The following is a 25,890-nucleotide window of genomic DNA, read 5'->3' on the forward strand; positions in this document are numbered from 1 at the left end:
ATAAAGCAGGAAAAAACATCCGGTGGAAAAAAGACAGTCTCTTCAATAAATGGTGCAGGGAAAATTGGACAGCTACATGCAAAAGAATGAAACTTGACCACTCTCTCACACCATACACAAAAATAAACTCCAAATGGATGAAAGACCTCGATGTGAGACAGGAATCCATCAAAATCCTAGAGGAGAACATAGGCAGCAACCTCTACGACATCAGCCAAAGCAACCTTTTTCATGACACATCTCCAAAGGCAAGAGAAACAAAAGATAAAATAAACTTGTGGGACTTCATCAATATAAAAAGCTTCTGCACAGCCAAGGAAACAGTCAAAAAAACTAAGAGGCAGCCCACGGAATGGGAGAATATATTTGCAAATGATGCTACAGATAAAAGACTGGTATCCAAGATCTACAAAGAACTTCTCAAACTCAATACGCGAGAAACAAATAAACAAATCATAAAATGGGCAGAAGATATGAACAGACACTTTTCCAATGAAGACATACAAATGGCTAACAGACACATGAAAAAATGTTCAAAATCATTAGCCATCAGGGAAATTCAAATCAAAACCACACTAAGATACCACCTTACGCCAGTTAGAATGGCAAAAATTGGCAAGGCAAGAAACAACAATTGCTGGAGAGGATGTGGAGAAAGGGGATCCCTCCTACATTGTTGGTGGGAATGCAAGTTGGTACAGCCACTTTGGAAAACAGTGTGGAGGTCCCTTAAAAAGTTAAAAATTGAGCTACCCTATGACCCAGCCACTGCACTACTGGGTATTTACCCCAAAGATACAGACGTAGTGAAGATAAGGACCATATGCACCCCAATGTTCATAGCAGCATTGTCCACAATAGCCAAATCATGGAGGGAAACGAGATGCCCTTCAACAGATGACTGGATTAAGAAGTTATGGTCCATATATACAATGGAATATTACTCAGCTATCAGAAAGAACGAGTTCTCAACATTTGCTGCAACATGGACGGCACTGGAGGAGATAATGCTAAGTGAAATAAGTCAAGCAGAGAAAGACAATTATCATATGATTTCTCTCATCTATGGAACATAAGAACTAGGAAGATCGGTAGGGGAAGAAAGGGATAAAGAAAGGGGCGGTAATCAGAAGGGGGAATGAAGCATGAGAGACTATGGACTATGAGAAACAAACTGAGGGCCTCAGAGGGGAGGGGGGTGGGGGAATGGGATAGACTGGTGATGGGTAGTAAGGAGGGCACGTATTGCATGGTGCACTGGATGTTATACGCAACTAATGAATCATCGAACTTTACATTGGAAACCGGGGATGTACTGTATGGTGACTAACATAATATAATAAAAAAACATTAAAAAAAAAAAAGAATTCAACCTATTGTTGCTGGCTTTGCAGATGGAAGAGGGCTGCAAGTCAAGGAATGTGAGAGGCCTCTAGAAATTGGCGATGGTAGGCAAACAGATTCTCCCCTACAGCTTCCAGAAAGGAAAGCAGTTCTGCTCACACCATGATTTTAGCCAGTGAAACCTGTATCGGACTTCTGACCTGTAGACCTGTAAGGTAACCCAATCTGTATTGTTTTTGAGTCCCTGAAGTTTGTGGTAATTTATTAGAGCGGCAATAGAAAACTAATACAGATCCTTGAGACTTTCCAACAGTGTGATGTTTGCTGTGGGGTTTTTGAGGATATGTTGTCTATTTGTTCTTGTATTCCTTCCAGTTTATTTCTGAAGTGTATTTTTAACTCTCATATTTGCTCTGAGCTCTGTCAGCTCTCATTTTATTTCTTCCTATTGCTGGCCTATCTAATCTGAGCTTTTCCAATATTGATGTTCTAGTCTTCTTTCTTAAGCTTCTATCATTCTTTGAATTTCTTCATAATTTTTAAAAATATTAGATCACAGTTTTTCTCTGCTTTGCGGATGTGTTTGGGTATCTTCCCTTTCTGTGGATATGTTATATAGGTCGTTATCCTTCTCTTAGAGCATAGTGCAAGATGTGGTTGTGTTTAAGTGAGAAGGATTTCCCTGTATTTTTAGAAGATTCCTGTGTAGGAGGTGAGGTGGGCCAGGACAGTTTCCTAATTTTGTGGTGTGAGGATTCTCTCTGCTGCAGTTACCACACCGTGTTAGAGAACATGGTTTTCTGTGTACCCCGTTAGTACTTCCCGTATTCGGTCTCATTGGGCCCCCTCTTCCATCAGCGTCCGAACCTTCTCTCCCGCACCCGCGCCTGCCCAGTCCCTCCTTTGCCAATGTGTGCTCTACACTCAATCATTTCCCTCAGGGCGGGCCCATGTGCACTCTCGGGCTACTTCTGAGAACTCTGCAGACCAGGCTGCCCTAGCAGCCCTAGACCTCTCTGTGGGCTCTCACTAGCTGCCAACTGAACGCTCAACAGTCCTATTTCCACTGTGGTTTCGCAGCCACACCACAGGCCCCTGATTTTGCTTTCTTTCTCTTTCTTTCCTTTTTTTTTTTTTTTTTTAAGATTTTGTCAGAGAGAGAGAGAGAGCACAAGCAGGGGGACCGGCAGAGGGAGCAGGCTCCCCGCTGAGCAAGGAGCCGGACGCCGGACCCTTACTTTGCTCCTGCTTGCTCCTCCGAAGCTGTTGTTCCCATGTGATCTTACTGCTATTGATGGTTTCAGCCCAAACTGCTTGGATTCTGGGATTCACAGGGTTACTCTACCACCTAATTTCAGCAGAGATGGTGTTTTTTCTTTTGCTATGGACAGCACCTGGGGGTTCAGGGAGATTAAAAAAACCACCCGCTGCTGCTACCATCGTGCCTCCTAAAACTGATTTTTTATTTTAAAATGATCTGTATTTTTCTATTTATATTGTAATGCCCAGATAGGGCAGACTACGCTACAGTAACACATGAATTCCAGACTTCGTGACTCAACACAAGCACGTACTTCTTGCTCGCGGCACAGGCCACTCAGTCGGGTCGCTCTCCGGGCAGTTCCCCCGGCTGTGCCCGACGGGCCCCGGCTGCTTCCATTCTGCAAATTCTTGGTATAGACGCCAACGGGAAGAGAAGAGAATGGTCAATCACGACCACTGCTTGTGAAGGCAGTGAGTTTTACTGCGAGGGCCGGAAGTCACATCGATCGCTCGTCCCCACATCTCACTGGCCAGCACTCAGTCTCATGGCCCCAGACGACCCACGACAGAGGCTGGCAGAGGTAGGGCGACATTAAGAATCTCTGCCACAACTCCGTGCGGTTGCCCAAGCAACTCTGGGAGAAAAGACAGAATATCAAACGTAAGATCCTGCCTAGCTCTTCATGTGTCTGTAAAAGGATTTCAGATGCCATGTGATTAAAGAACACTCGCTATGTTTTTAATAAGGCTTTAATTCCATCAGTACAGAACTTCAGATAAAAAAAAATTGTGACTCAAACTGTTTTCAAGTCTGTAAAAAACCTTCCACAGGTTTTCCACAGCCTCCAATTGCTGACAAATTCGGGGGAGAATAAGAAAGCATATAATTAAACAAAAGTAAAATTTCTCCAATTATAAAGGTTCCAGTTAAATATGGCTTTTGGAATTTTAAAGAATTAAACTATACCACTAATAGATGAGGGAAATGGTAGTTTGGCATCATTTATAAACATAAATGTTTTCACAAACATTCTAAATATTCAATATACATACTTCAGGAGAACCATGACCTTAAGACAATGATTTTTATTACCTTTAGTCTACCAAGTTTGACACTATAAATATACTCATTGAAAAAATTAACACAATATTTAAATAAGAATCAAGTTCATGAAAATTTACAAAATACAACCAATGTACTCTGACTTATGATCATACCTTAAATATTTCGACTTTACTCTTCTAGCCTGGTCAGGCCATTTAAAAAATAGTTCCACACTATTTGTAACTTCAGGATATAAAACAGTAGGAATTTACTAAGTTTTCCATTATAAAAATTAATATAGCAATCCAAAAAATTAAAAAGAAACTGTTTTATGAAAGCAGTACCCACATCATAACAACTTATTTCTTTAAGAACACAGCTTCAAAAGGCACATTTTAATTACTAGTATTTGCCTAAAGATGGTGGTTGAGTTTTGAATCTCCAGTCCATTCCCCACGCTCTCAGCACAAAGGCGGCGGAAGGCCGGGGGAGGCAGGAGAACACAGGTGTCCAGTGGCTTGTACTGAGGCAGCCGTGTTCTCACTCGCCGCATCCATGGAGACCAGGAGAAAGAGGTGAAGGAAGGGGGAGCTGTAGACCTGTCTTCCGTCCTAATTTAACCTTCATGAAATATTTTTTACACAAAAATACTTAATTAAAAAAAAATTACAAGACAGAAAGCTAAAAAACCAAAAGGCCCAGACTACAAACTGCCAGTTTAGTTTGAGTGGTGATGTTACTTGTTTGGGGCCTGAAGAAAAGAATGAAGCTTCTGATTCCTAGTAATCACATGTTCATACTGCGCTCGTCTCCATTTCAATCACTTGGTGAGTTAAAGGTGCTACGAAGTCCTAGGATGTCTAACGTACTGATTTTCAAAATCAAATATAAATGACTTTATGGTTATCGTTGTCATGTTCCCCTTTAGTTAGAAGTGATATTCTAAAGTTGACTATTCATTATATTAACACTGGTAATTTCAAGTACCCTACAATATGACTGTTATTTTTAAGGACTTACGCGCTAGGACCCCAAAATGCAATCCAATATACACTTTGAGGTATGGTTTACTTTTCAGTGAAGTTATTACTAACTGAACTACTAAACTGAGTAAGATCAGTACTCTAAAGTACTAATTGATTAAGTAATTGATCCCATGTAAGAAACAAAAGGGACTTTTAATGCTATTTTGGAATTTCAAAATATTGGAGAGATCTGCCTCAATTTCATTTAGTCCCCTCCAGTCCCAGTTCAGAGCTTCCATTTTTTTTTTTAAAAAGGGGGAATATCTTTCGATTTGTTTCCTTACTGTAACAAAATAATTGACCAAAAATATTCTGAAGTACAGAAAATAAAACGGTCACCTTTTACTCAACCAAAATATAACTTCCTGGTCGCTAACAATGGTCACTTTAGGGGCACTTATACAAGGTCTAAAATAGCAGCTTTTTCAATTAAGGCAACATTGCTCTATTCTTACCTGTTTTTCTATTAACCACTTATTAAAGTTCACAAGAGCAGTTTCACCCTCAAAGGCCTTTTATAATGTAAGAGGAGTGAACATGAACATCCTTCTCAATATTTAAAAAGAATATAAAAAGTTACTAAAAGTCAACAAACAACCTTATTTTTCTACTTGGAATTCTAAAGTAATTACAGTCATTTCAGAACGTGTAAACCATGAAATTACCTTTTAAACTAACATCAACAACATAAAATACAATTTTTCTACAAAAATACAATATAGGAGATACATCACTTTTTCCCTGAAATAGAAATTTAATATTTGGACAAAAAAAACTGTAAACTTTTGATTACATTCAAAAGATAACCTTTTAAAGACTTACATTATTTTGAGATTTTGGCAACGGGAGCTCTTAACAGCAGATTTGCATTACTGTATTGTTTTAACAACATAATAATGCCAAACGGTTTGTTTCTTTTACTCTTACATCTGCTACCAGGAGGAAAAGAATGGCTTCCTGCAGTGGACAGTCTGGGTGAATGCGCTGCTCAGCTGGACAATCCGACCCTGATTTCTTCCTTGACTGCGCTCCACAATCACACAGGGCATTTGTACCAGCTGGACGGGACTCTTCCTGTCTTTCAGTGCCTGAGTAAGATTTAAGATCTGTGGAAAGAAGAGATATTGTCACTAGTTCAAATAAGATAAAGACCTTCGTTCAGCTCACTGACATTACTTTAACCACTTATTCATAACTACAATTTTTATTTCATCCATTTATGCCCAACAGACCGAATAAAGTGAATGGTTCCATATTCTCCATTTGACACCAAAGCTAAACAAAGACTGGTCTAAACTGTCTGCTCTTTCCATAATTTGGCTATTGTTGATAGTGCTGCTATAAACATCAGGGTGCATGTAACCCTTCAAATCAGTATTTTTGTATTCTTTGAGTAAATACCTATAGTAGTGCAATTGCTGGGTCATAGGGTAACTCTATTTTTAACTTTTTGAGAAACCTCCACACTGTTTTCCAGAGTGGCTGCACCAGTTTGCATTCCCACCAACAGTGCATGGAAGGAGCCCAAGTGGCCATCACTGATGAATGGGTAAAGAAGATGTGGAATATATACACAATGGAATATTACTTAGCCATAAGAGAAAATGACATCTTGCCATTAGCAATGACATGGATGGAGCTAGAGAGTATTATGCTAAGTGAAATAAGTCAGAGAAAGACAAATACCATATGATTTCACTCATATATGTAATTTAAGAAACAAAACAAATGATGATGGGGAAAAAAAAGATAGAGGCAAACCAAGAAACAGACTCTTAACTGTAGAGAACAAATGATGGTTACCAGAGGGGAAGTGGGTGGGGGGATGAGGGAAATAGTGGTGGGATGCAGGAGGGCACTTGTGATGAGCACCAGGTGATGTATGGAAATGTTGAACCACTCAACTGTACACCTGAAACTAATATTACACTGTATGTTAACTGGAATTTAAAAAAACTTAAAAAATAGTCTGCTTTTAACTCTATACTTGCCTTACCCACTCATTCAACAACAACAACAAATTATTGCATGCCTACTACGTGCTAGGCTCTAAGCACTGGGGCTGCAACTGTAAAAAACAAACAAAACAAAACCAAACAAAAACCCTGCTTCCGTAGAGCTTACATCTTAGCAGGCGGAGGAGTCAAGCATGAATCAGTAGATTATATCAGGTATTACAGGGTAAAAGTGCAATGGGAGAGCATGATGCAAGGCAAGGGGGTTAAAGATTTAGGAAAGGTAGCTATTTAAAATAAAGTTTTATTTAAGAGTTTACTCTTAAATAAAAAAAAAACTAGGAAGAGTAAAATATATTACATTCCACGTTTAAACATACTCTCAGAACTACTACCTGAGCATATAAATAAGGTTATGAAACTCAATGCATAGCTTACAGCCTATTCTACTCTGTTCAGATAAAATAAGATTTTAATAATTCATTTTCTTTTTTTCCTGCATACCAGGTAAAAAACTCCCTTTGTTATGTACTTTAGAAACAAAGATGTCTCCTTCAGGTATTGGAAAATATCTCATAGACAGTATACATTTTAGTGGTTCTTATAAAGATTATTTAATAATGATTGCATAAAGGTTTCAACATAAAGCCATACTAATAAATAAAATGCAAATACTTTGAATAGTATAAAACTGGATGGTTTAGATCCTAGAAAATCTGAAGTATTTAATACCTCAGGGAAATAAATCTTTACTAGCTACAGTAGTTACTCATTGTATTTATGTTTTAGGATCCCTTTTAAGTTCTTCCCTTAAAATCTTCTAGTCTGGCTATACTTGGATAACAAAACACAAAGAATTCATGAAATTCACATTTATAAGCATCGTTTTTATCATGAAAATAAATGTGGGCACCAGCATGGCTGAGGAATGAAATGTTCTGGTTATTTCCTCTTTAAAAATTCTATTCTAAAAATTGTTCTAGAGAACAAGTAGTCTAAACACACTAATTTAAGTAATATCTAATATTTTCCTGACTCTAAAGACAAGATTGTTGTAGAGAATATGGAAAACAGAATGGTATAAAGAAAATGAAAGTCATTCTACAAGCTTAACCATTTTTAAACATATAATAGCAAAAATTAATCCTAAAACTATCCTAAATATCAATGTTTCTTTGAAAGTTGAGACGACACTTGATGATCTTGCATTTATTTATTAAAGAAACATCTATGGAACATGCACTGTGTTGGGGCAGAGAAAAGACTGAATAGGAGAAAAAAACCCATGCGAGCCCTTAAAGTACACACGTTCTAGAAACAAACAGCCATATGAACAAATAACTGGAATAAAAAGTGATGAATGCTTTAACAACGGTGGACCTGTGCTTAAAATCTGATCCCCTCCCCCACAGAGCACCCATTTTTTCCACTTCTGAAAGAACAAACAAATCTATTATTATATGTTTAAATCAGAGAAGACTATTTTTAGAAATAGACGAAGCACTGCAGGCAAGGACACTTTCGTCTCCATCGATCTGAGAACTGGGCAGGGATGTGATGGTTAGGCCAAAGGCAGATGGTATAAACTCACAGACTTCCACATATAGACTTTGCTCTCCTTTAGACTAGCCCACCGGTCCTCAAATTTCCGTGGGTATAAGAACTCCTGCACTATCTAGAACCACACCTACTCTCTGGTTGGTTTTAAGCTATCGTAAGCAATAGCAAAATGCCCAACGTGCTGTTTTAAAGTCTAATTTTTGAGTCAAATGCAACACCAGTGTATTTCCAGGGAGTGCTGCAGAAAACAGGACTCCGAGCCTAGGAAGACAGCGCTGGAGCCTGAAGGAAAACTGTCCTCCAGAGGAAAAGGAAGAGGCAACTGAGGAGTGGTGACAAGGCACAGGAGGGCGCCGCTGGGAAATGGGAAACGGGAGGGAAGAATGGTTCGGAGTGGCCAGGCTTAGGGGAGGCCGCCGCTGCCGAGAGCTAAGGCAGGTGCATGGGACAGACCGAGGAAGGTGCGAAAGGTCCTGTGGCCTGTGCTCCAGGTCGGCACTGGAGCCTCCACCCACGCAGGAGTTGTGGGAGTCGTTAAGTTGCAGGAGACATGATCCGATGTGCTTTTAGAGAGATGACTCTGGTCTAATGTGAAAGAGAGACAGGAGAAGAGGTCGGGATACCACTTACGAGATCATTAAATCCAGAGAAGAGATGAGAAGGGTCTCAGGCAGAGGCGATGCCTAAATGTAGCTGAGGTGCCAGACGAAGAGCCGCTTATTTCACAGATTCAGCATGTTACTTCACCCCTTTAAGCCAAGTTTCCTCCACATAAAATGCACAGAACTACGGAGAGCTGCTGTAGGGATATGTGATACCGAACGTCACACTATCTAGTGAAGGGTCAGGTACTTGGGAGGTACTGAAGTGTTAGCTTTATTTTCTTCAAAATCAATTATTACTGAACCTGCAGATGAGCTTCTGGTTTAAAAGTCACTGAAGAGAAGTTCACTGTGTATTCATGGGGCAGTTTTATTTATTATTTCTGCCATTTTTTCAGGCCACATGTAAAATATATTTCACATAAATATGTTCTGAGGTCCAGTGCTCCTGACAGGCACAGACAGAACACAAAATGAATGATCTGAGACTCTTAACGACAGAGAACAAACTGAGGGTTGATGGAGGTACCCTGACCTATATATATAGCTTTTGGGTTTTAGCTGTTTTTTAAAAAAAACATCTGAAAAGTTAGATAGTATTTTATGTCCTAAAGTAAGTCAGTGTTTTGAAACAGAAACCTAACAAACAAAAACGAATAACAGCAACTTCTGTTCCAAGCAACAAAATCATTATTCAGTCGGTTCCTTAACTAAGTCAAAATACTTATTTTATTTCTATTGTTTATAATTTTCCTTAAACCCTTCTGATTTGTGCTTTGGTACAACCAAACCTTTTGCCCTAGTTTATGGCAAGTTTTTAGCTTTACACACATAATCAGTGACATGTTCTAATTCTTCTCATAAAGATGTGGACTGGAACTAAGAACGTGTGTGAAGGCATTGATTTATTTTTTTTAATCTGGGACTGGTAATCTTTATTAAAGTTAAAGATGCTGAATGTTAACTTTAAATACAGTAGGTCATGATCAGGGTCAATAAGAGCGTTCAATTTGTTTTATTTATTTATATATATTTTTATGTTTCAAGTTTTTATTTAAAATTCTAGTTAGTTAACATGTAGCGCAATATTAGTTTCAGGAGTAGAGTTTAGTGATTCATCACTGACAGACAACACCCAGTGCTCATCACAGCAACTGCGCTCCTTCGTACCCATCACCAACCTAGCCCATCTCCCACCTACCTTCCTCCATCCAACAAATATTTGGTGAATGAATGATTATCTAATTTAATTATTTATGTTTGTTGAAGTCATATAATGTAAAAATCAGTACAAAAACTAGACTTCTTTGCCCCAGGTATGCAGCAAACAGCTACCTTAAATTAAATGCGTACTTTAGGAAGAAAAAGTTAATTAGTAAGTCACTAAAAGACAATGTTTACAATAATTTATCTGTGTACAATATTTATAAAATTATTTACAATAATTTATTTCATGTCGAGTCTTCCTTTTGGAATCTAAGTACTACTACAGAGTGGAAGGACCAGACATTATCTGTAGATCAGCCGCCTGCAGGTCCACAGCAGCAGACCTAACACCCTGTATCTCCAGATAAAGGAGGTAAGAAGGAGTGACAGGACTGAGTAACGATTAGTACTCTTATGCCTCTATCAGTGCTCAACTTTGGTGACATGGTGATTCACTGAGTGCTCCAGAAAAGGCCAAATATATTCCATGAGAAAAACAATCAACAGGCAACAGAACTTAGTATTGAAACATCCAAGCAAGTAGATTTCAGGAGGAAAAATACAGTAACACTCAGGAAAACAGTTATCAAAATGAGGACAAAGAATTCACAGGAGGGGGAAACTGGCTAACAAACAATATACAAAAAGGTCAAAAATATCTAATTTAGAACAAGAGGAAAGCGTCTATTGAAATCCACTTCATTTTTAATCATACGAGCTATTTTGGTTCAGCATAAAAGAACTGCAACTCTGGGTCACCATGGAGAAAAGAGTTAACAACTGTTTCAAAGAGAGAATTTTTTTCTTAATGAACAAGATCCTAAAAAGGTTAACTTACCTGACCCCTCATCACAGACATCTGACTTTCAAAAGTGGCTTTGTTAAATCTTCTGTCGGTCTTTCATGGAATGGAAAAAAAAACCCGACATTATTACAATTCCAAAAATCAAGATATTTGAAACACATATTTGAAAACAAATGATTCCTTCAGCTTAGCATGTAAAGCCATTTCAAAGCCTTCCTAATAGATAAAGTTATGTTTAAAGAGTATTTTTACTTGACTTATTTTTGGATGCCTCTAGACTGACAAGAATAGTTTACTCATACTCCAACTGGTTCCAAAAGGATTTAAAATGACCTTCTAGCCAATGGGTTTAGGCTTTTTTGAGAGGATTGAATCATAGTAGCTCACTAAGCATTTATTATAAATTACAGAGTACTTCTGTAAAAATTCAACTTTTGAAGAAAACAACTTGTCAAGTTTTAATATAGTCTCAATTCAGAGACACTCAGAATCAGTGTAACTTCACAAATTTATGCTCCTGTAAAGTAAAACTGCTAATTCCTGTTTAAGTCAGGTTCTACTGCAAGTAGTGATACCAGAAGCAGCAGATTGCAGATTAGCTCTATTAAAAAAAATCTCCTCTAAGATTTATTTCATTTTTCACAATTAACTAAAAATTTATTTACCTTAAAAAGTTCATGAAGATCTTCACATAAATCTTGCACAAAGTTCATGTCAGAAATATATGGTAGAATTAAGTTTCTTATTTCTTCAGAAAAAGGAACTTTTGCTTGAGGAAGCCAAGCCCAGTGAAATGGATCTAACAAGAGAAAGAGAGAGAGGAAAAGTTATCAGGGAATGATCATCCTGATTCCAAGTTTGCTTGGTCAATTTAGATGGTAAAGCACAATCGCTTCTTGGCCTTTTGGCTAAGATCAAGTGTAGATGGTAAAGCACAGGAAGGTATTCCTGGAACTAATTAAGTTCCTTAGTTTTAAATAGCAAAGAGTAAGAACCTTGATAATGAGTCTACCTCAAACAGCCCTACATCAAAAAATATATCTGAATCTCTTGTTCCTGAGTTTGGAAATTACAGGACAACTATAATTTGTTCATAGCTCCAGATCAAATACCATGGCTGACGTGTTTCCCTGCCCTCTTAGTCACAAGTCATCAGGAATTGACCACTCGTGTGTGTGCGTAAACATATGATGTTCCAAAATTTTAAATCATTAGTAGGTAAATAGGTAAGTGGCTTTAAGGGATCAAAGATCCATTAATCCAGGCTAATTCTAGTTATCTCCTAAGAAGACCATTAAATCTATGCAGTGCTAGGATCAGAAAGATTTGTAATCTTCTAGAGAGGGTGCATACTCAGATAACCTGTAAGAAAGTGTAAGGCTTGAAACAATACAATCACCCATGAAACCACTGTAGGCTCATCCGATGACAGCTTTCAGCTTTGATGGCTCCTACCACTTAGAAAGCCCTAAGGAAAAAAATCTGTATCTGGAGTCACTCCTTCTTACTTCTCTTTTACTATCTCCTTGTACACTGTGAAAGTACACTGTCCATTCCAAAGAAAGCCTTTCCTCAGCCCACATGTCCCTGAAGTTATATCCAATTTCCTTCTCACTCTTCCCTGACCAATCACATAAAAGCCCTATTCCATGCCTGCCTTTACTTCCAATCCCTATCCCTCAATTTCTATTATCACCATTCAACCTCTCTCACCTAGGGGCACCTGGGTGGCTTAGTTGGTTGAGCGTCTGACTCTTGATTTCGGCGCAGGTCACAATCTCAGGGTTGTGGGATCGAGCCCTGCATCAGGCTCTGCACTCAGCACAGAGTCTGCTGGAGAGTCTTTCTCCCTCTCCCCCAGCCCCTCCCTGCTCAAGTGTACTCTTTCCCTAAATAAACAACAAAACAAATAAACAGAAAACCTCTCTCCCCTAAGACTACCAGTCATTTCATAAGAGTCTCTCCTAAGGCCCGTTTGTTCTCAGGCTACTTCATGTCTCCATAGCAAGTGGCACTGTTCTTGATCGTCTCCCTCTGGACAATTCTCTCCTGTGTGGTTCTGGAAATACTACTCTCTCAAAGTGTACCTTCCATTTTTTAAGCAGCTTCTCGTTTGCTGGCTTTTCCTCTTGTATTCAATGCCACCATTCTCTCCCTCATTTGCTAAATGTTCAGGAAACATCTACTGAGTATTTGTGTACCTCACACTGTCCTAGTGACGTTATTTGCTCACCGTCACCTCCCTGGGCAGTAACCACCACCACGGCTTCCACTACCATGGTGACAGTTTCAAAACAATATCCTCAATATCAATTCCTCTTTCAAGTTCCAGATCCTTAATCCTCATCTGCATATTTGGCAAAATTTCCCAGATGTATTGTAGGCACCTTAAACTTGACACTTTTAAAATACAATTTGCATATAAATTCCAAACTATTAGAGGAAAAAAAGCAGTGAAACAAAGACATCTTAAGTCAGTTCAACGAAAGATAGGAAAGGAAAAAAAACAACTGGAATTTATGGTAGATAAAAAAAAAATGAGATGGCAGGAAAAGTTCAAACACATCAGTAATTTATTGAGACTTTAACTAGACTTGAGTGTATCTATTAAAAGAATCTCAGATTGAGTAAAAAGATATCCAGTTAAGTGTTGTCTCTAAGTCATACACTTAAAACAAAATGATGGAAGTAAAAAATAAAAGTATAGAATAATACCAGGTAAATGCTGATAAAAAGAAATGAGGTGTAGCAAAGTTACAACAGATAAAATAAGAAAAGTAAAAAACACTGAGAGGGATAAAGTGGAATATATTTCACACTAATACAAGAACAAGCCATCAGCAAGATAAAATGCTGAACCTTCATATATGTGAAATACAGAGCCAAAAAGGTATAGAAATGCAATAAGAAATTGCCAGAATCAATCACAGTGAACTTCAACTTAAACTCTCAAAAATTAACAGATCAAAAAATATTATGATTTGACTAATAACTAACTTTAATTAATGGACAGATGCAAAACTGGTGTCCAAATGCATTCTTTTCAAGTACCTTCAAACTGGCCATCTACAAGATTATAAAGGAATTACTTAACAAATTTCAAACAGAATTCACGCAGCCACATTCACAGATCAGAAAGCAATAAAACACGAAAATGACAACGGGCAGTTCTTTTTTTTAAATCAACTGACATAGAAAATTTAAAACCAAACAAAATTTTCTTAGGTTACTCCCGTCAAAGGGTAAATCCGCTAGCATGAACATGCAGAGCAGAACAACAGAGCAGCCCCTACCTAATCTATGGCTTAGCCGAAGGGATACCTAGAGGAAAATTAAAAAGCAAGCAAAATAGGATGAACACAATAGAAGGAAAGAATAATGATGGAAAACACAAATCAATGAAAGAGAAAAAGCAAATAAACAAACTGAACACCTGATCTACACAAGGCTAATTATCTTAAAAAAAAAAAGCAGAAAATAAATAAATGTAAAAAGGCCAATGCTTTACAACAGACAAGTCTGTGGCAAGCCTAATGATTTAAAAAAAAAAAAAAATAAGCCCACTAATAAACAAGAGGAATTTAAAAAGGCATAGTCATAAATATAGAGATTATTTTTTATTTATTTTAAAGCAAGCTCCACGCTCAGGGTGGAGACCAATGGGAGGCTCAAACTCACGACCCTAAGATCAAAACCTGAGCTGAGATCAATCAACTGAACCACCCCCTGCCCCGATACAGAGATTATTTTAAAAATATATTACATATATTTCAAACATATAAAATAATTTAAAAACTAGTACAACGAACTCCTATATTTTGAATAATCTAATTATTCCCAATTTTACGAAATGTGTTTCACCTATCCCTGTTTTCCCTCCCCCTAAATATTTTAAGGCAAATGAGATGATATCATTTCCTTTCACCCCTAAATACTTAATAGGCATAGAGAGGATTTTTTTTTAATTATAAGAGAATTCTATAAAAAAAAATTTGTACCCATAAATCTAGATCTCAAGATGTCATGAACAATTTTAAGCAAAATAAAAATGTCTAAAACTAGCACAAGAAGATGCAGCAAACCAGACCATTAACCACAGAGGACACTGGTAAGGTAGATAAATTACTACTCACTTGGAAGGAAGGAGGTAGGCCTAAACTGTTTTGTAAGTGAATACTACCCAAAGCGTTAAAGTTAAATTCTACCCAAATATTAAAATACATGACTCATGTTGTAAACATTTAAAAACTTATTCTACAAGACTAACACAAGCCAAAAAACCAAAACTAGACCCAGTCATTCAAAGCTAAGCAAACAATACACGGCAAGGCCCATGCGGTACACATCTCCACATCCCCAGCCTCTACACCAGAGCCCTAATCAATGGTTATCCTTCGCCCAGGTTTTCGTCTCCTTTTTTGCTATCTGTAAGTTTTGTTCCCTTCCTATTCTGGAAAAGGGCAATTAGAGAATCTATAGGTGGTTCTAAATACTCACATGTTCTCCATTCATCAGGATGCTTAAAAGGAAATGCCAGACCATTATCAATTGCAGCTATTTTAATAAGCGATTCTTTATCATCAATCCATTGTGTTTCCTAAAGAAGAAAAAAAGTCTACTGATAAAAAATTTGTATGAATATTTCCAAAAGATCAAGTATTAAATTAGTTTTAAAAAATTACTGAGGTTTAAAGACATTTTATTTGAAGAGCCTATAAAAATAAAAAATAAGTTGCCAGAAAATGCAAATTCTTACCCTCAAAGGGAAGAAACCGTCTTATAAATCAATAAGAATTTCATAATCACTGTTTTTTTAATTTACTGTAAATTTAGATAGTAATGGTTTCATTTTTTTCCCTTTTTGGGGAAGAGGACCTGAAACTGTTAAGACTTAAAAAAATACATTGTTCCAGATATTTTATTGCTAGATGCACTGCTTAAATGTACAACATTTGCAAAATACTGTTATTTTTAAGAGAACTTAACAAAGCTACCTTATTAAAAATTCAGTCTTTCCTAGGGTCCCCTAGAAATAATTAGTCCAAATACAAAATATTTCTAAATAAAATTACCCAAAGACCAAATATATAAGGTCCAGTAGAAGGAATCTCAAGATATTCTTCATTACAGAATGTAGGCCATTCCTAACTTCTACGTCCCCCCATAGCAGAAACAAAGACCTTGAGAGCAAGAGGGTTTTCACGGTAAGGAGTACTTATTAATGTAAAGATAGATGGCTGCCATTACTAAGTGGCCTACATAAAAACAAAAGGTGAAAAAGATAACTTTAAAATCAAAAGTATTAGCATGAAGGTCTGTTTGATATACGTCTGGTTTATTTCTTTTAGTTTATATCATATATCTTACCCCAATGAAAATGCACAAAATACTTAAAAGAATGAAGTTTTCAGTAAAACCTAACTGCTTAAGATACAGCAATAAAATATATCTAGAAACTATTATGAATGTGTACATTTATGTGTGTGTTTTAAACCCATTTCTGCTACAATTGCCATTTCTTTTTCTTTTTTTCTATTTACAACTTTACTGAGGTATAATTTACATACAATAAACTTCACATGATAAGCATTTGCAGATGTGAACCCTTCCCCAAAAGTTTCCTCATGTCCTTTGCAGTCCCTCCCTCCCTCTGCCCCACCCGCAGGCAACCATGGTCTGCTTTCTGTCACCAGGGATTAGTTTGCATTTTCTGGATTTTCATGTAAGTGGAATCAGTGTGTTCCCTTTGTGTGTAGCTTCTTTCATGCAGCAGGATTTTGAGATTCATCCACATTATTGAGCAGTCGTAAGACTCAGAAAGAAGTGAATTACTAAAATGTAAACATGTTGACCAAAAATACCAGAAGCCTTTATTACATAAAGGCAAAATAAATCTGGTGGTTCTACAGGAAATTGCCCAAGTTCTAAAAAAAAGTACTAAGCTGGTACCATTCTTCCATTCTAATACAACATAAAAAAAGAAAAGAAAAGCTACATAGAGATTTAGAAAAATAGAATTAAAAAATGCAATGTAAACAGAGGAAGGATAGAAAAAAAGACGAAAAAAAACGGAAAAAGGAGATAAAACCAAGGATCTAAGTGAAGGAAATGAAGAATAACATAAATTTAAGGAATCTTTTACAGAAACTGATTGTGTGTATGATTTTGAAATTTCCTTACCTTAATTTCCTTTCCCTGTTTCTGCTTTTCATATTTGATTAACCAATTATCATTTCCCCTGTCTTTCAAGACAAAACAAATCTGTTACTTCATTTTTTATGGGTATCATAGCTTAATATCAAAGGGAATAATCTATTCACCTTTTAATTTTCAAGACCTTGATAGGTTATCTGTGGCATATGTTTAGATATTAAGAGCTCCAATTTAACACATACAAATGAAAAAATACTTAACAAATGTTAGCTAACACTTTCTGAGAGTTCACTCTGTGCCAGGCATTGTTGTAAGTACTTAACATGTACTAATTCATTTAACCCTTATAACCACTCTGTGAGGTATGTGTAATTATTATCAAGAACTATTAAGTCAGGGCGCCTGGGTGGCTCAGTTGGTTAAGTGTCTGCCTTCTGCTCAGGTCGTGATCTCGGGGTCCTGGGATCGAGCCCCACATCAGGCTCTCGGCTCACTGGAGAGTCTGCTTCTCCCTCTCCGTTTGCTCCTCCCCTCTGCTTGGTGGCTGCCCCCCCCAATCTCTCGCTTTCTCTCAAATAAATAAATATTAAAAAAAAAGAACTATTAAATCAAGGTTGTTAAAATCAAGGATAACTTCTCCTCACCTTAGGAAGACAAAACATCTACCTCCATTGCCAGGCAAATTTCTGGGGAGATTCTCACCTAATGTCTACATAGAAGTACTCCGGTCTCTGTATCAATTTTAATATTAATCCAGGACCATATTAATTAAGAAGGTAATGCTGGAAAAGTATAATAATGCTTTTTCAGAAACCAATATAAATGAGCAAACATTTTGAACCAGGGGTTCTCAAACTTCAGAGTGCATGAGAATTATCTGGAGGACATGTTAAAACAGACTGGTGGCCGCCACTTGCAGAGTTTCTGCTTTAGTAGGGCTGGGGCACACTCCTCTGAGAAGATGCATGTGTAACAAGTCCCCATATAATGCTGACCCAGGTGGTCCAGGGAACCCCACTTGGGAACCACTGTTTCATATTATCTACATCATTACTCCCTTCTAGAACAGAAAAAATTAAGAGTTTAATGTACTTGTAGACCATACTAACAGTTACCTAATGTCAAAATAAGCATCTAAAGTAATTTACACAATCGAATTTTAATTATTCATATTACACAGATAATATTTCTGCCTTTGTCCTACTGCCCAGATTCCCCAGTAGGGACAGGAACTGACCTCCATCACCTGGGCAGCAGCCTGCTAGGAGTTAGGGTCTCCAGTACGGGATTAACTTTGCCCAGAGGAGTCAGTACTACAGAGATGCAGTAACATCTCTGTTTTCCAAGGCAGGTAGAGAAAAAGTGGCCTCAAGTCTTCTGCTCTGCATCAAGAATTGAATACAGGAGCACCTGGGTGGCTCAGTTGGTTGGGCAGCTGCCTTTGGCTCAGGTCATGATCTCAAGTGTCCTGGGATCCAGACCTGCATCAGGCTCCCTGCTCAGCAGGGAGTCTGCTTCTCCCTCTCCCTCTACCCCTTCCCCTGTGTGTGCTCTCTCTCTCTCAAGTAAATAAAATCTTAAAAAAAAAGAATTGAATACGAGTTACAAGCTAACGAGATCTGAGTGAACAAATAAGAGAACTTCAATACCTGTATTTCTGATGATGTAATCCAAAATAACTAATCTTTCAAATTGTGACTGAAATTCTTTTCTAATATTCTCAGGCAAAGGGTCAGCTTCAAATTTCCTAAGCCAATATTCAGCCTCCTTGTAACCTTCAACAAATAACTGAAAGGAACCAATCTATAATTTTAAGAACTATAGTTAGAAAAGAAAGTACAAGAACAAAAGGATAACTTTTTCAATTTCTCAGCAGTACCATCATAAAATATGTTACATAAACATGGTAAGAAAAACAAAAGAGTTAACACTAATTTAGATAAGCCACATTTATCAAAACTATTTTTATACACTAATTTTAAATAATCACATAAAGAATACATAGCAAATTAAAAATGCTCAACCCTAGGCTTTTGAGGAGCACAGAGACTATTTCAGGATAATTAAAAAAGAAAATGCCTCTCAAGGTGATAATCTCAACTCAGAATGTTGTTTTCTAAAAATATTCATCAAAATGAATTCAATTGTAGAAGCCAAATATTACCCGTGTCCTGGCCGTCTAATAACAGTGCAATTTCATCTTACTGAAAAAATACTTCAGGATTTTTCTTAAAACATAAAATACAGAGTATAGCTTTATTTTTAAAAAGAATGCGTTCTCTGACTTTGCAGATTACAGATCCTGTCATAAATTTTAAAGAACTAATCAATCGATCACAAACTCTATAGTAGTTTCTAAGAAAATCCTTTCCTTGAAAATATGTCCATTTTAAGATGCATTTCTGTCACTAAAATTACTACATGTATTTACAGCACAGGACATACAGGTCACCTAGTTGGTCTCATAAATACAAACTACCATAAAGAAAATCTATTTCTTATCCTAACACTATGTTCTTGTTGTTGGCATGAAATTTTAACTATTTCTAAAAGGTTTTCTTTAAAGCACTTATAATTAAGTCCTAGTAGTCATAAGTATGGAAATAATATCCTTCTTTAGTCACACTTGATTTCAGCATATCCAAGGAATAACAGGCCTTGCAAAAATTTTCAAACTTCCTGCTTACCTGGAGTACAATCTTAAAAACAATTTAACTATGAATTTTTATTTAAATTCTTTTATCTAGACAAAGGCACTGCAACCACAAAACAAAACCACAAATATATTAAAAAAAAAAAAGCCTAAATTTTTGTAGAATGCTTTCCCATTAACCCTCCCCAATCTTGCTTAGCTAGTAGCTGCTAATCATTCCTGAGGTTTATTTAAAAGCGCTAAGAAAAAACAAAACCTAGTATGTAGCCAGTACACAGTTACTACCACTTACTACACTGTGTGCTGGGCACCATACCAAGTACTTGACATGAATTTCTTTATTTAATCTCAGAGCCTCAGGAAGTAGTTTTTCTCACCCCCGTTTTATAGAGCCCAGGGCTTAGAGAGTAGGGGACTTGCCCAACGTCTCAGAGCTAACCATGGACAGTCTGGGAAGGAAACCCAGGTCTGGTTCTTGACCTGAGCATTTAGGCTTTACTTTTATAAAGCTGTAGGTGCAAACTCCTCTTGGAAACACTCCCTGGCCGTCCAAACTGAGTTAGACACCCCTCCCAGATCTTCTCCAACCTTCCTGCATTTTAACTATCCTAACAGCTTTATCATTTTTGCACTGAGATGGCTTGTTCACTATAAGCTCTTTGAGGATGAAAAACCCGTTTTCTTTACTATTATATCTGCAGACTACAGCACACAGTGCCCAGGTAATACCTGCTGAATTGCCCCCCAAATAAAACTTAGCACAGTAATTTACCTTTGGAGGGAGTCCTATCCGATGGAATTTTCTACCTACTTTTGGCACTTTCTCTAAAGCATACTTTTTGCCTCTAGATTTTGCACGGTCAATTGCACTGTAGTTAAATGTCTCACTGACAAGCCAAACCACCTAGAAACATAACAGTTTTAGAAAAATGGTTATTAGAATTTGCATTATAGTATTTCGACTCCTATACTACATGAAATGTACTCTAAAATTGTAAATTAGCAGAGTTTAACCCTATACTAAATGCCTCAGAGAACCTAAAAAAGAAAGGCTTAGGGATTTTGCAAAGTCAGCTAAATGGCATATATTTCTGGGACGGACAGCCTAAAACTGGCCAGTGGAAGCAAGAAGTAATTGTCCGGAGATGTAGAATTAGGAACGAATATTCTGAGGAAGTCTTCAAGTAAAAATTTATAAAGGCTAAAAAGAAAAAAAATAGCAGTCTTTTGAGCGCATTAGTTATCTCTACCTTCAAGAGAATTTCTGGAACTTGGTATTTTTCTGCTTTCTAAATGTTAGTTCTTTTTTCCTCTTGTCAGCACCATCTAAGCTTATATGAGGCAAGGGATATTCCCCTTGGACACTTCGTGGATCTCCACTAGAGTCAATTTATTAGTTACTCATGACTCTGGATTACCAAAACAAGGGCTCAACTTTAGGCTCTATCATTAGAAATATTACTAAAGTGTTCACAGAGACCTACACTATAAATTAGAAGTACATGACTCAAAGCAATTTCTCCCTTACCTTTGTTTTAGGTACAATGCCCAGATGAAGCTTTTCATCCACCAGGGAGGCCCCAGCTTCGGAAAGGTATCCCTGATTAGGAAGCAGGCAGCCTCTACCAAAGCAGCAAGGGCAGCAGACCTTATGAACATATTTGGTCCATTTCGGATTCAGTTGACCATAAGGCTCTTCTGATTTGGGTTTAAACACACCAATAATTTTCTAGATAAAAAAGTAGAAATTTTGTTAGACTTTTAATATAGACAATAATCCATAAAATGCATTTTGAGAAATCTTTTTGTACTTCTTCTCTCCACATCTGAGCATTACCCTTACATATTAAGAGGTTCAGTTTAAATTATATTTTTATATTCATTCTCATTTGACAATCTGAAATCAATAATCCTTTGGGCTAGTAGCTTTCAAACTGTGCTCTGAGAAACTCTAGGGAAGGTGAAAGTGGAGATGAGGGTAGGGCTCTTAAGACCCCATGCCACTTAACTAGATCAACTCTGAGTTCATCTGTTTTATTACTGGACTTCCAAGTTACCAAAGGGTTCCACTGATTTTACAGTGTTTGAAAACCACTGCTCCAGGTCAAACGATGTTATCATTCAGTATCTTTTAAATATTAAAATTATATGTTTGTTTATCATTTATTTTCTCATTAGATGTACATTCTAAAGGGCAGAGACTTTGCTTGTTGGGGCTGCATCCCAAGTACTCAGAACAGTGCCTGGTACACAGTAGGCATTCAAGCATTTGTTAAATGAACTAATAAATCCAATGACAAAAAGTCTCTAAACTACAAAGGTAATGATAGTTATATGTGAACATCTATGCTGTGAGAGTCTCCTACGCTAATATTTTTCTTTTTTTTTTTAAGAATCAATTTTAAATAATTTCTCTCCTCTTAAAAAAAATTGCTCAGGGATGTCTAAAGGCTGTAATCTTTATTACTGGTCTGATAAAATATATTCATATTAAATTTAGAGGGTAAATTATCCTTAGACAAGCAATAAAAATCTTACTATAATTTTAAGTATATAATTGCTTTATAATGCAATAAAGTCTAAGTCACTAGTAAAAAAGTCAACAAGAACAAATTACAAAATCAAACTTGGAATAAAGGCTGATAGATTGACATTACCTACATATATACTTAAAAACTCAAAGGGGCGCCTGGGTGGCACAGCTGTTGGGCGTCTGCCTTCGGCTCAGGGCATGATCCCAGCGTTATGGGATCGAGCCCCACATCAGGCTCTTCCACTATGAGCCTGCTTCTTCCTCTCCCACTCCCCCTGCTCGCTGGCTGTCTCTATCTCTGTCGAACAAATAAATAAAATCTTAAAAAAAAAATAAATAAAATAAATAAAAAAAATAAAAACTCAAAAAAAGGCTATGTTTTAAAATACTACTTCTATCCTTGCAAAAAAATATTAGGATGAAATCATAATCTTTTTTACTCCTGAAAAAAGAACTGCTGGCTATGTATCATTCAGAAAGCTTTTAGAGATAATAATATAGATTTCTGAAAAATTCTAGACTAAGTGGAACAAAGTCCCATATCAACTTCTCTTTTCTGCCCTAGAATTATACTTTGGTTCATTTCACTATGTCACATTCCAATGCCTTCAATCTTCAGATTGCCCAGGCTCCTCTGGCACAATGCTGGAAAAAATACTTCTAGGGCAAAATAAGCCTTTGAAAAAGATCTGGAAATGACATTAAATACATTATGAAGTTTAAATTTCTATTTTGCTTGGTTAATATAGTTACTGTAAAGTAAGGACTTATGAATATAAACTCAAATCTTTTGCTGAATAGGAGTATTCCATAAATGCTTGAAACCAAGTATTACAATAGGACAGCAAACTATGACTTAAAATGAAGAGCTCTATTTCTAAATAGTAGAGTGCTTTAGTTAAAAACAACAAAAAAACCCTGACCTCTATTTTTGAAAAGGGTGCAATCAAATTTATTAGGAAAATATCTTCAGAACCTCACAATGATTTCACACTTAAATTAGTGTTTTCCAAAATTTGTTATGTACATTAGATCTGTGAAATTCTCACCCTCTTAGGATCCTTCACAAAGTAACTTCCACTTGAACCTTGAGAGATTCTTTCTGGAAAAACTCCAAATTCTATTGCTTGCTCTGCTTTCAACACAATATCAGCAAATTCAGGATCATCCAAGAATTTATTCAATGCTGAAGAACCAACAATTATTGCATTAAAAAAATCAATGTTAATATAGAACATGAAAAAAAAGAAAGGTCAGCTATGAGAATGCTCATGACAGGGACCTATAATATTGGGTTAGGTTATTAGCATTAGGACATTAAGGTACGGAAAAAAATGTAATCAAGCATTGTATGGGCTGCTTGGATCCTTCCTTTTTTTCCCCATAACTCCACTTCTTAAACTTCAAGTAATGACACATGAAAAACAAAATCCCTATTTGTTGAAATAACCACACTAATACTTCACATTACTCTGAATTCCTTTCTTTCAGTGATTTTGTTCTCCAGCCTATCTCAACTTCCAATTACACAGTCATACCTCAGATCTGTCATTACCAATACCTGCAATCTCTCCATACCTTTCAATTTCAAGTACCTTCTATCTTCCTAGTTCATTTCCTCTGGTACCCCGAGTCCAAAAATTCTTCCATTCCCCTAGGGCCTACAAAGCACTGATCTACCATGTTGTCAGTGATCTTTGTGTCCTTACGCCCCTCCTTGGCCAGCTTAAATTATGGTCAGTCGTTACATAATCACTCTTCCTTTCCTCCCTCCCCTCATCATGGTCACCTGGAAAAATCCCAGTCCTGGTTAAACTCGACTGTCTGCTGAATATACCTAGACCCCTGCAGTTAAACTCGACTAGACAAACATACACAAACACAGTGCCTGATAGTTCAATTTAATTTAAATTCATCACCAGAAACCTCGGGTGGGCCCTTCATGATGCCTGGGAAGCACACCACGTTCCTGTTATGGACTGAATGTCCTCCCAAAATATGTTGAAGCCCTAACTCCCAATGGAATTGTATTGGGAAATAATTATGTTTAGATGAGGTCACGAGGGTAGGGCCTCCATGACAGGATTAGTGCCGAGAGCACGCTCTCTCTCCCTGTGTCACATGAGGACAGAGTGAGAGGGTGGCCATCTGCAAGCCAGGAAGACAACCCTGATCATGCCAGCACTCTCACCTTGGACTTTTCAGTCTCCAGAACTGTTAGAAGTACGTGTCTGTTGTTTAAATCACTCAGTCTATGGTATTTTGTTCTAGCAGCCTGAACCAGTACAACTCCCGGTGCACAGTCTCTCCCGCTGTTCTGGGCAACTCTCACACCCTCCCCTCTTCTCAAACTTCCAACACCTCCTCTCTCTCAGGTGAGCCTAAAGCAAAGAGATGCAATCAGAAAAAACAATCAGCCCTCTGCACTGAATCTGCCCATGACATCCTCTGCCTTCCCCCATTACTACAGATGAACCATATTTCCCTCTTTATTGGATTATTTCCATCACCATACAAAGCATGCTGTAATTTTTCTCATCCTAAATCTAACTCCCACAATACTCCTAGATGTTCCCTCATTTCTTTGATCCCCTGTATAGCAGAAGGCCTCTATAGTTATTTATATTTACCACTTCCAATTTTTCTTCCCTGATTTTCTCTTGAACCCATTTAAATCAGGCTTCTGTCCCAACCACTCCATTGATAAAACTTTTATTGGGGTACGTAGTTGTCCATATTGCTACATCTAACCTCAGAACTTATCTTCCTTGCCCAACTCCAACATCTGACCCTGTTGATCACCCCCTCCTCCTTCACTTGGCTTTCCAGGATCCCCCTTCTCCAGGTTTCCCCACATCACTGGCTCCTGTTTATCAGTCTCTTTGCTGGCTCATTTTTATCTGACAGGTTGACTTTGCAATGCCTCAGATTCAGTTCATGGTCCTCTTCTCTTCTTTATCAACACTGATGACTCCCAAATTTATATTTCAAGCCTCGACTTCTGCCCTGAACTCCAAACTACTATACTCAACATCTCTACTTGGATGTTTAATGGACAGCTCAAACTTTACTCCCCAAAACTCAATTCTTATCTTTGCCACCCCTCCTCACTGCTTCTCTCCCAGGTTTCCCTATTTCAGGTGCTGGCAACTACAAATCTTTCAGCTGTTCAGGCCAAAAACCTTGGAAGCATCCATGAGCTTAACTCTCACCTCCAACATCCACACCATCAGCAGGTTGCATGGCTCTACCTTACATAAACACCCAGAGCCCAACCATCTCCATTCACTCAATGTGATTCAAGTGACTATCAACTCTCACCTGGGTTATTGTAAGTCTCCTAACCACTCTCTGTCTTTCACCCATGCCTTCTCTATACTCGACAGAGAAGCTATAGCAGTAATCTTTCTAAAGCATGTCCGATCTGGGGCACCTGGGGGGCTCAGTTAAGTGCCTGCCTCCGGCTCAGGTCATGATCTCAGGGTCCTGGGATCAGGCCCCAGTTGGGCTCCCTGTTCAGTGGGGAGTCTCCTTCTTCCTCTCCCTCTGTTCCCCCCACCCCCCCCCCCCCACCTCGTGCTTGGTCTCTCTCAAATAAATAAAATCTTAAAAAAAAAAAACCCAATGTCAGATCCTGTCACTCTTTTATATAAAACAACCCAATGATTTCCCATCTCACTAAAAGTCCAGTCCTTATAATGGCCTCAAGGCCCTATACAATCCTCCCTAACTTCCACTTTATTTTC

The 25,890-nt window shown here is 37.6% G+C and overlaps 1 protein-coding gene across 3 annotated transcripts in view; it reads right to left on the minus strand.

The window, feature by feature from the left end:
- Positions 1-2,786: 2,786 nt before the first annotated feature.
- The window catches only part of PI4K2B (phosphatidylinositol 4-kinase type 2 beta), a 29,875-nt gene continuing 6,771 nt past the window's right edge, over positions 2,787-25,890 (minus strand). The window contains exons 2-11 of one of the 3 annotated variants that reach the window (XR_005833415.1): positions 23,194-23,330; positions 21,140-21,340; positions 20,384-20,515; positions 18,608-18,761; positions 16,986-17,047; positions 15,303-15,402; positions 11,471-11,604; positions 10,839-10,898; positions 5,500-5,783; positions 2,787-3,242 (exon numbers count right to left, since the gene is read on the minus strand). Coding sequence is in view for 2 of the 3 variants with exons in the window: in XM_040625034.1 (XP_040480968.1) it covers positions 5,610-5,783; positions 10,839-10,898; positions 11,471-11,604; positions 15,303-15,402; positions 16,986-17,047; positions 18,608-18,761; positions 20,384-20,515; positions 21,140-21,340; positions 23,194-23,330 (1,154 nt within the window). In the remaining variant the exon portion in view is untranslated. Of the gene's footprint in view, positions 3,243-3,341; positions 5,784-10,838; positions 10,899-11,470; positions 11,605-15,302; positions 15,403-16,985; positions 17,048-18,607; positions 18,762-20,383; positions 20,516-21,139; positions 21,341-23,193; positions 23,331-25,890 lie in introns of those variants that run through there. The other 2 variants (XM_040625035.1, XM_040625034.1) reach the window with 2 other exon arrangements.

The sequence above is a fragment of the Ursus maritimus genome, unplaced genomic scaffold (genome assembly GCF_017311325.1).
Source record: "Ursus maritimus isolate PB19 unplaced genomic scaffold, ASM1731132v1 scaffold_8, whole genome shotgun sequence".
Classification (NCBI taxonomy): Eukaryota; Metazoa; Chordata; class Mammalia; order Carnivora; family Ursidae; genus Ursus; species Ursus maritimus.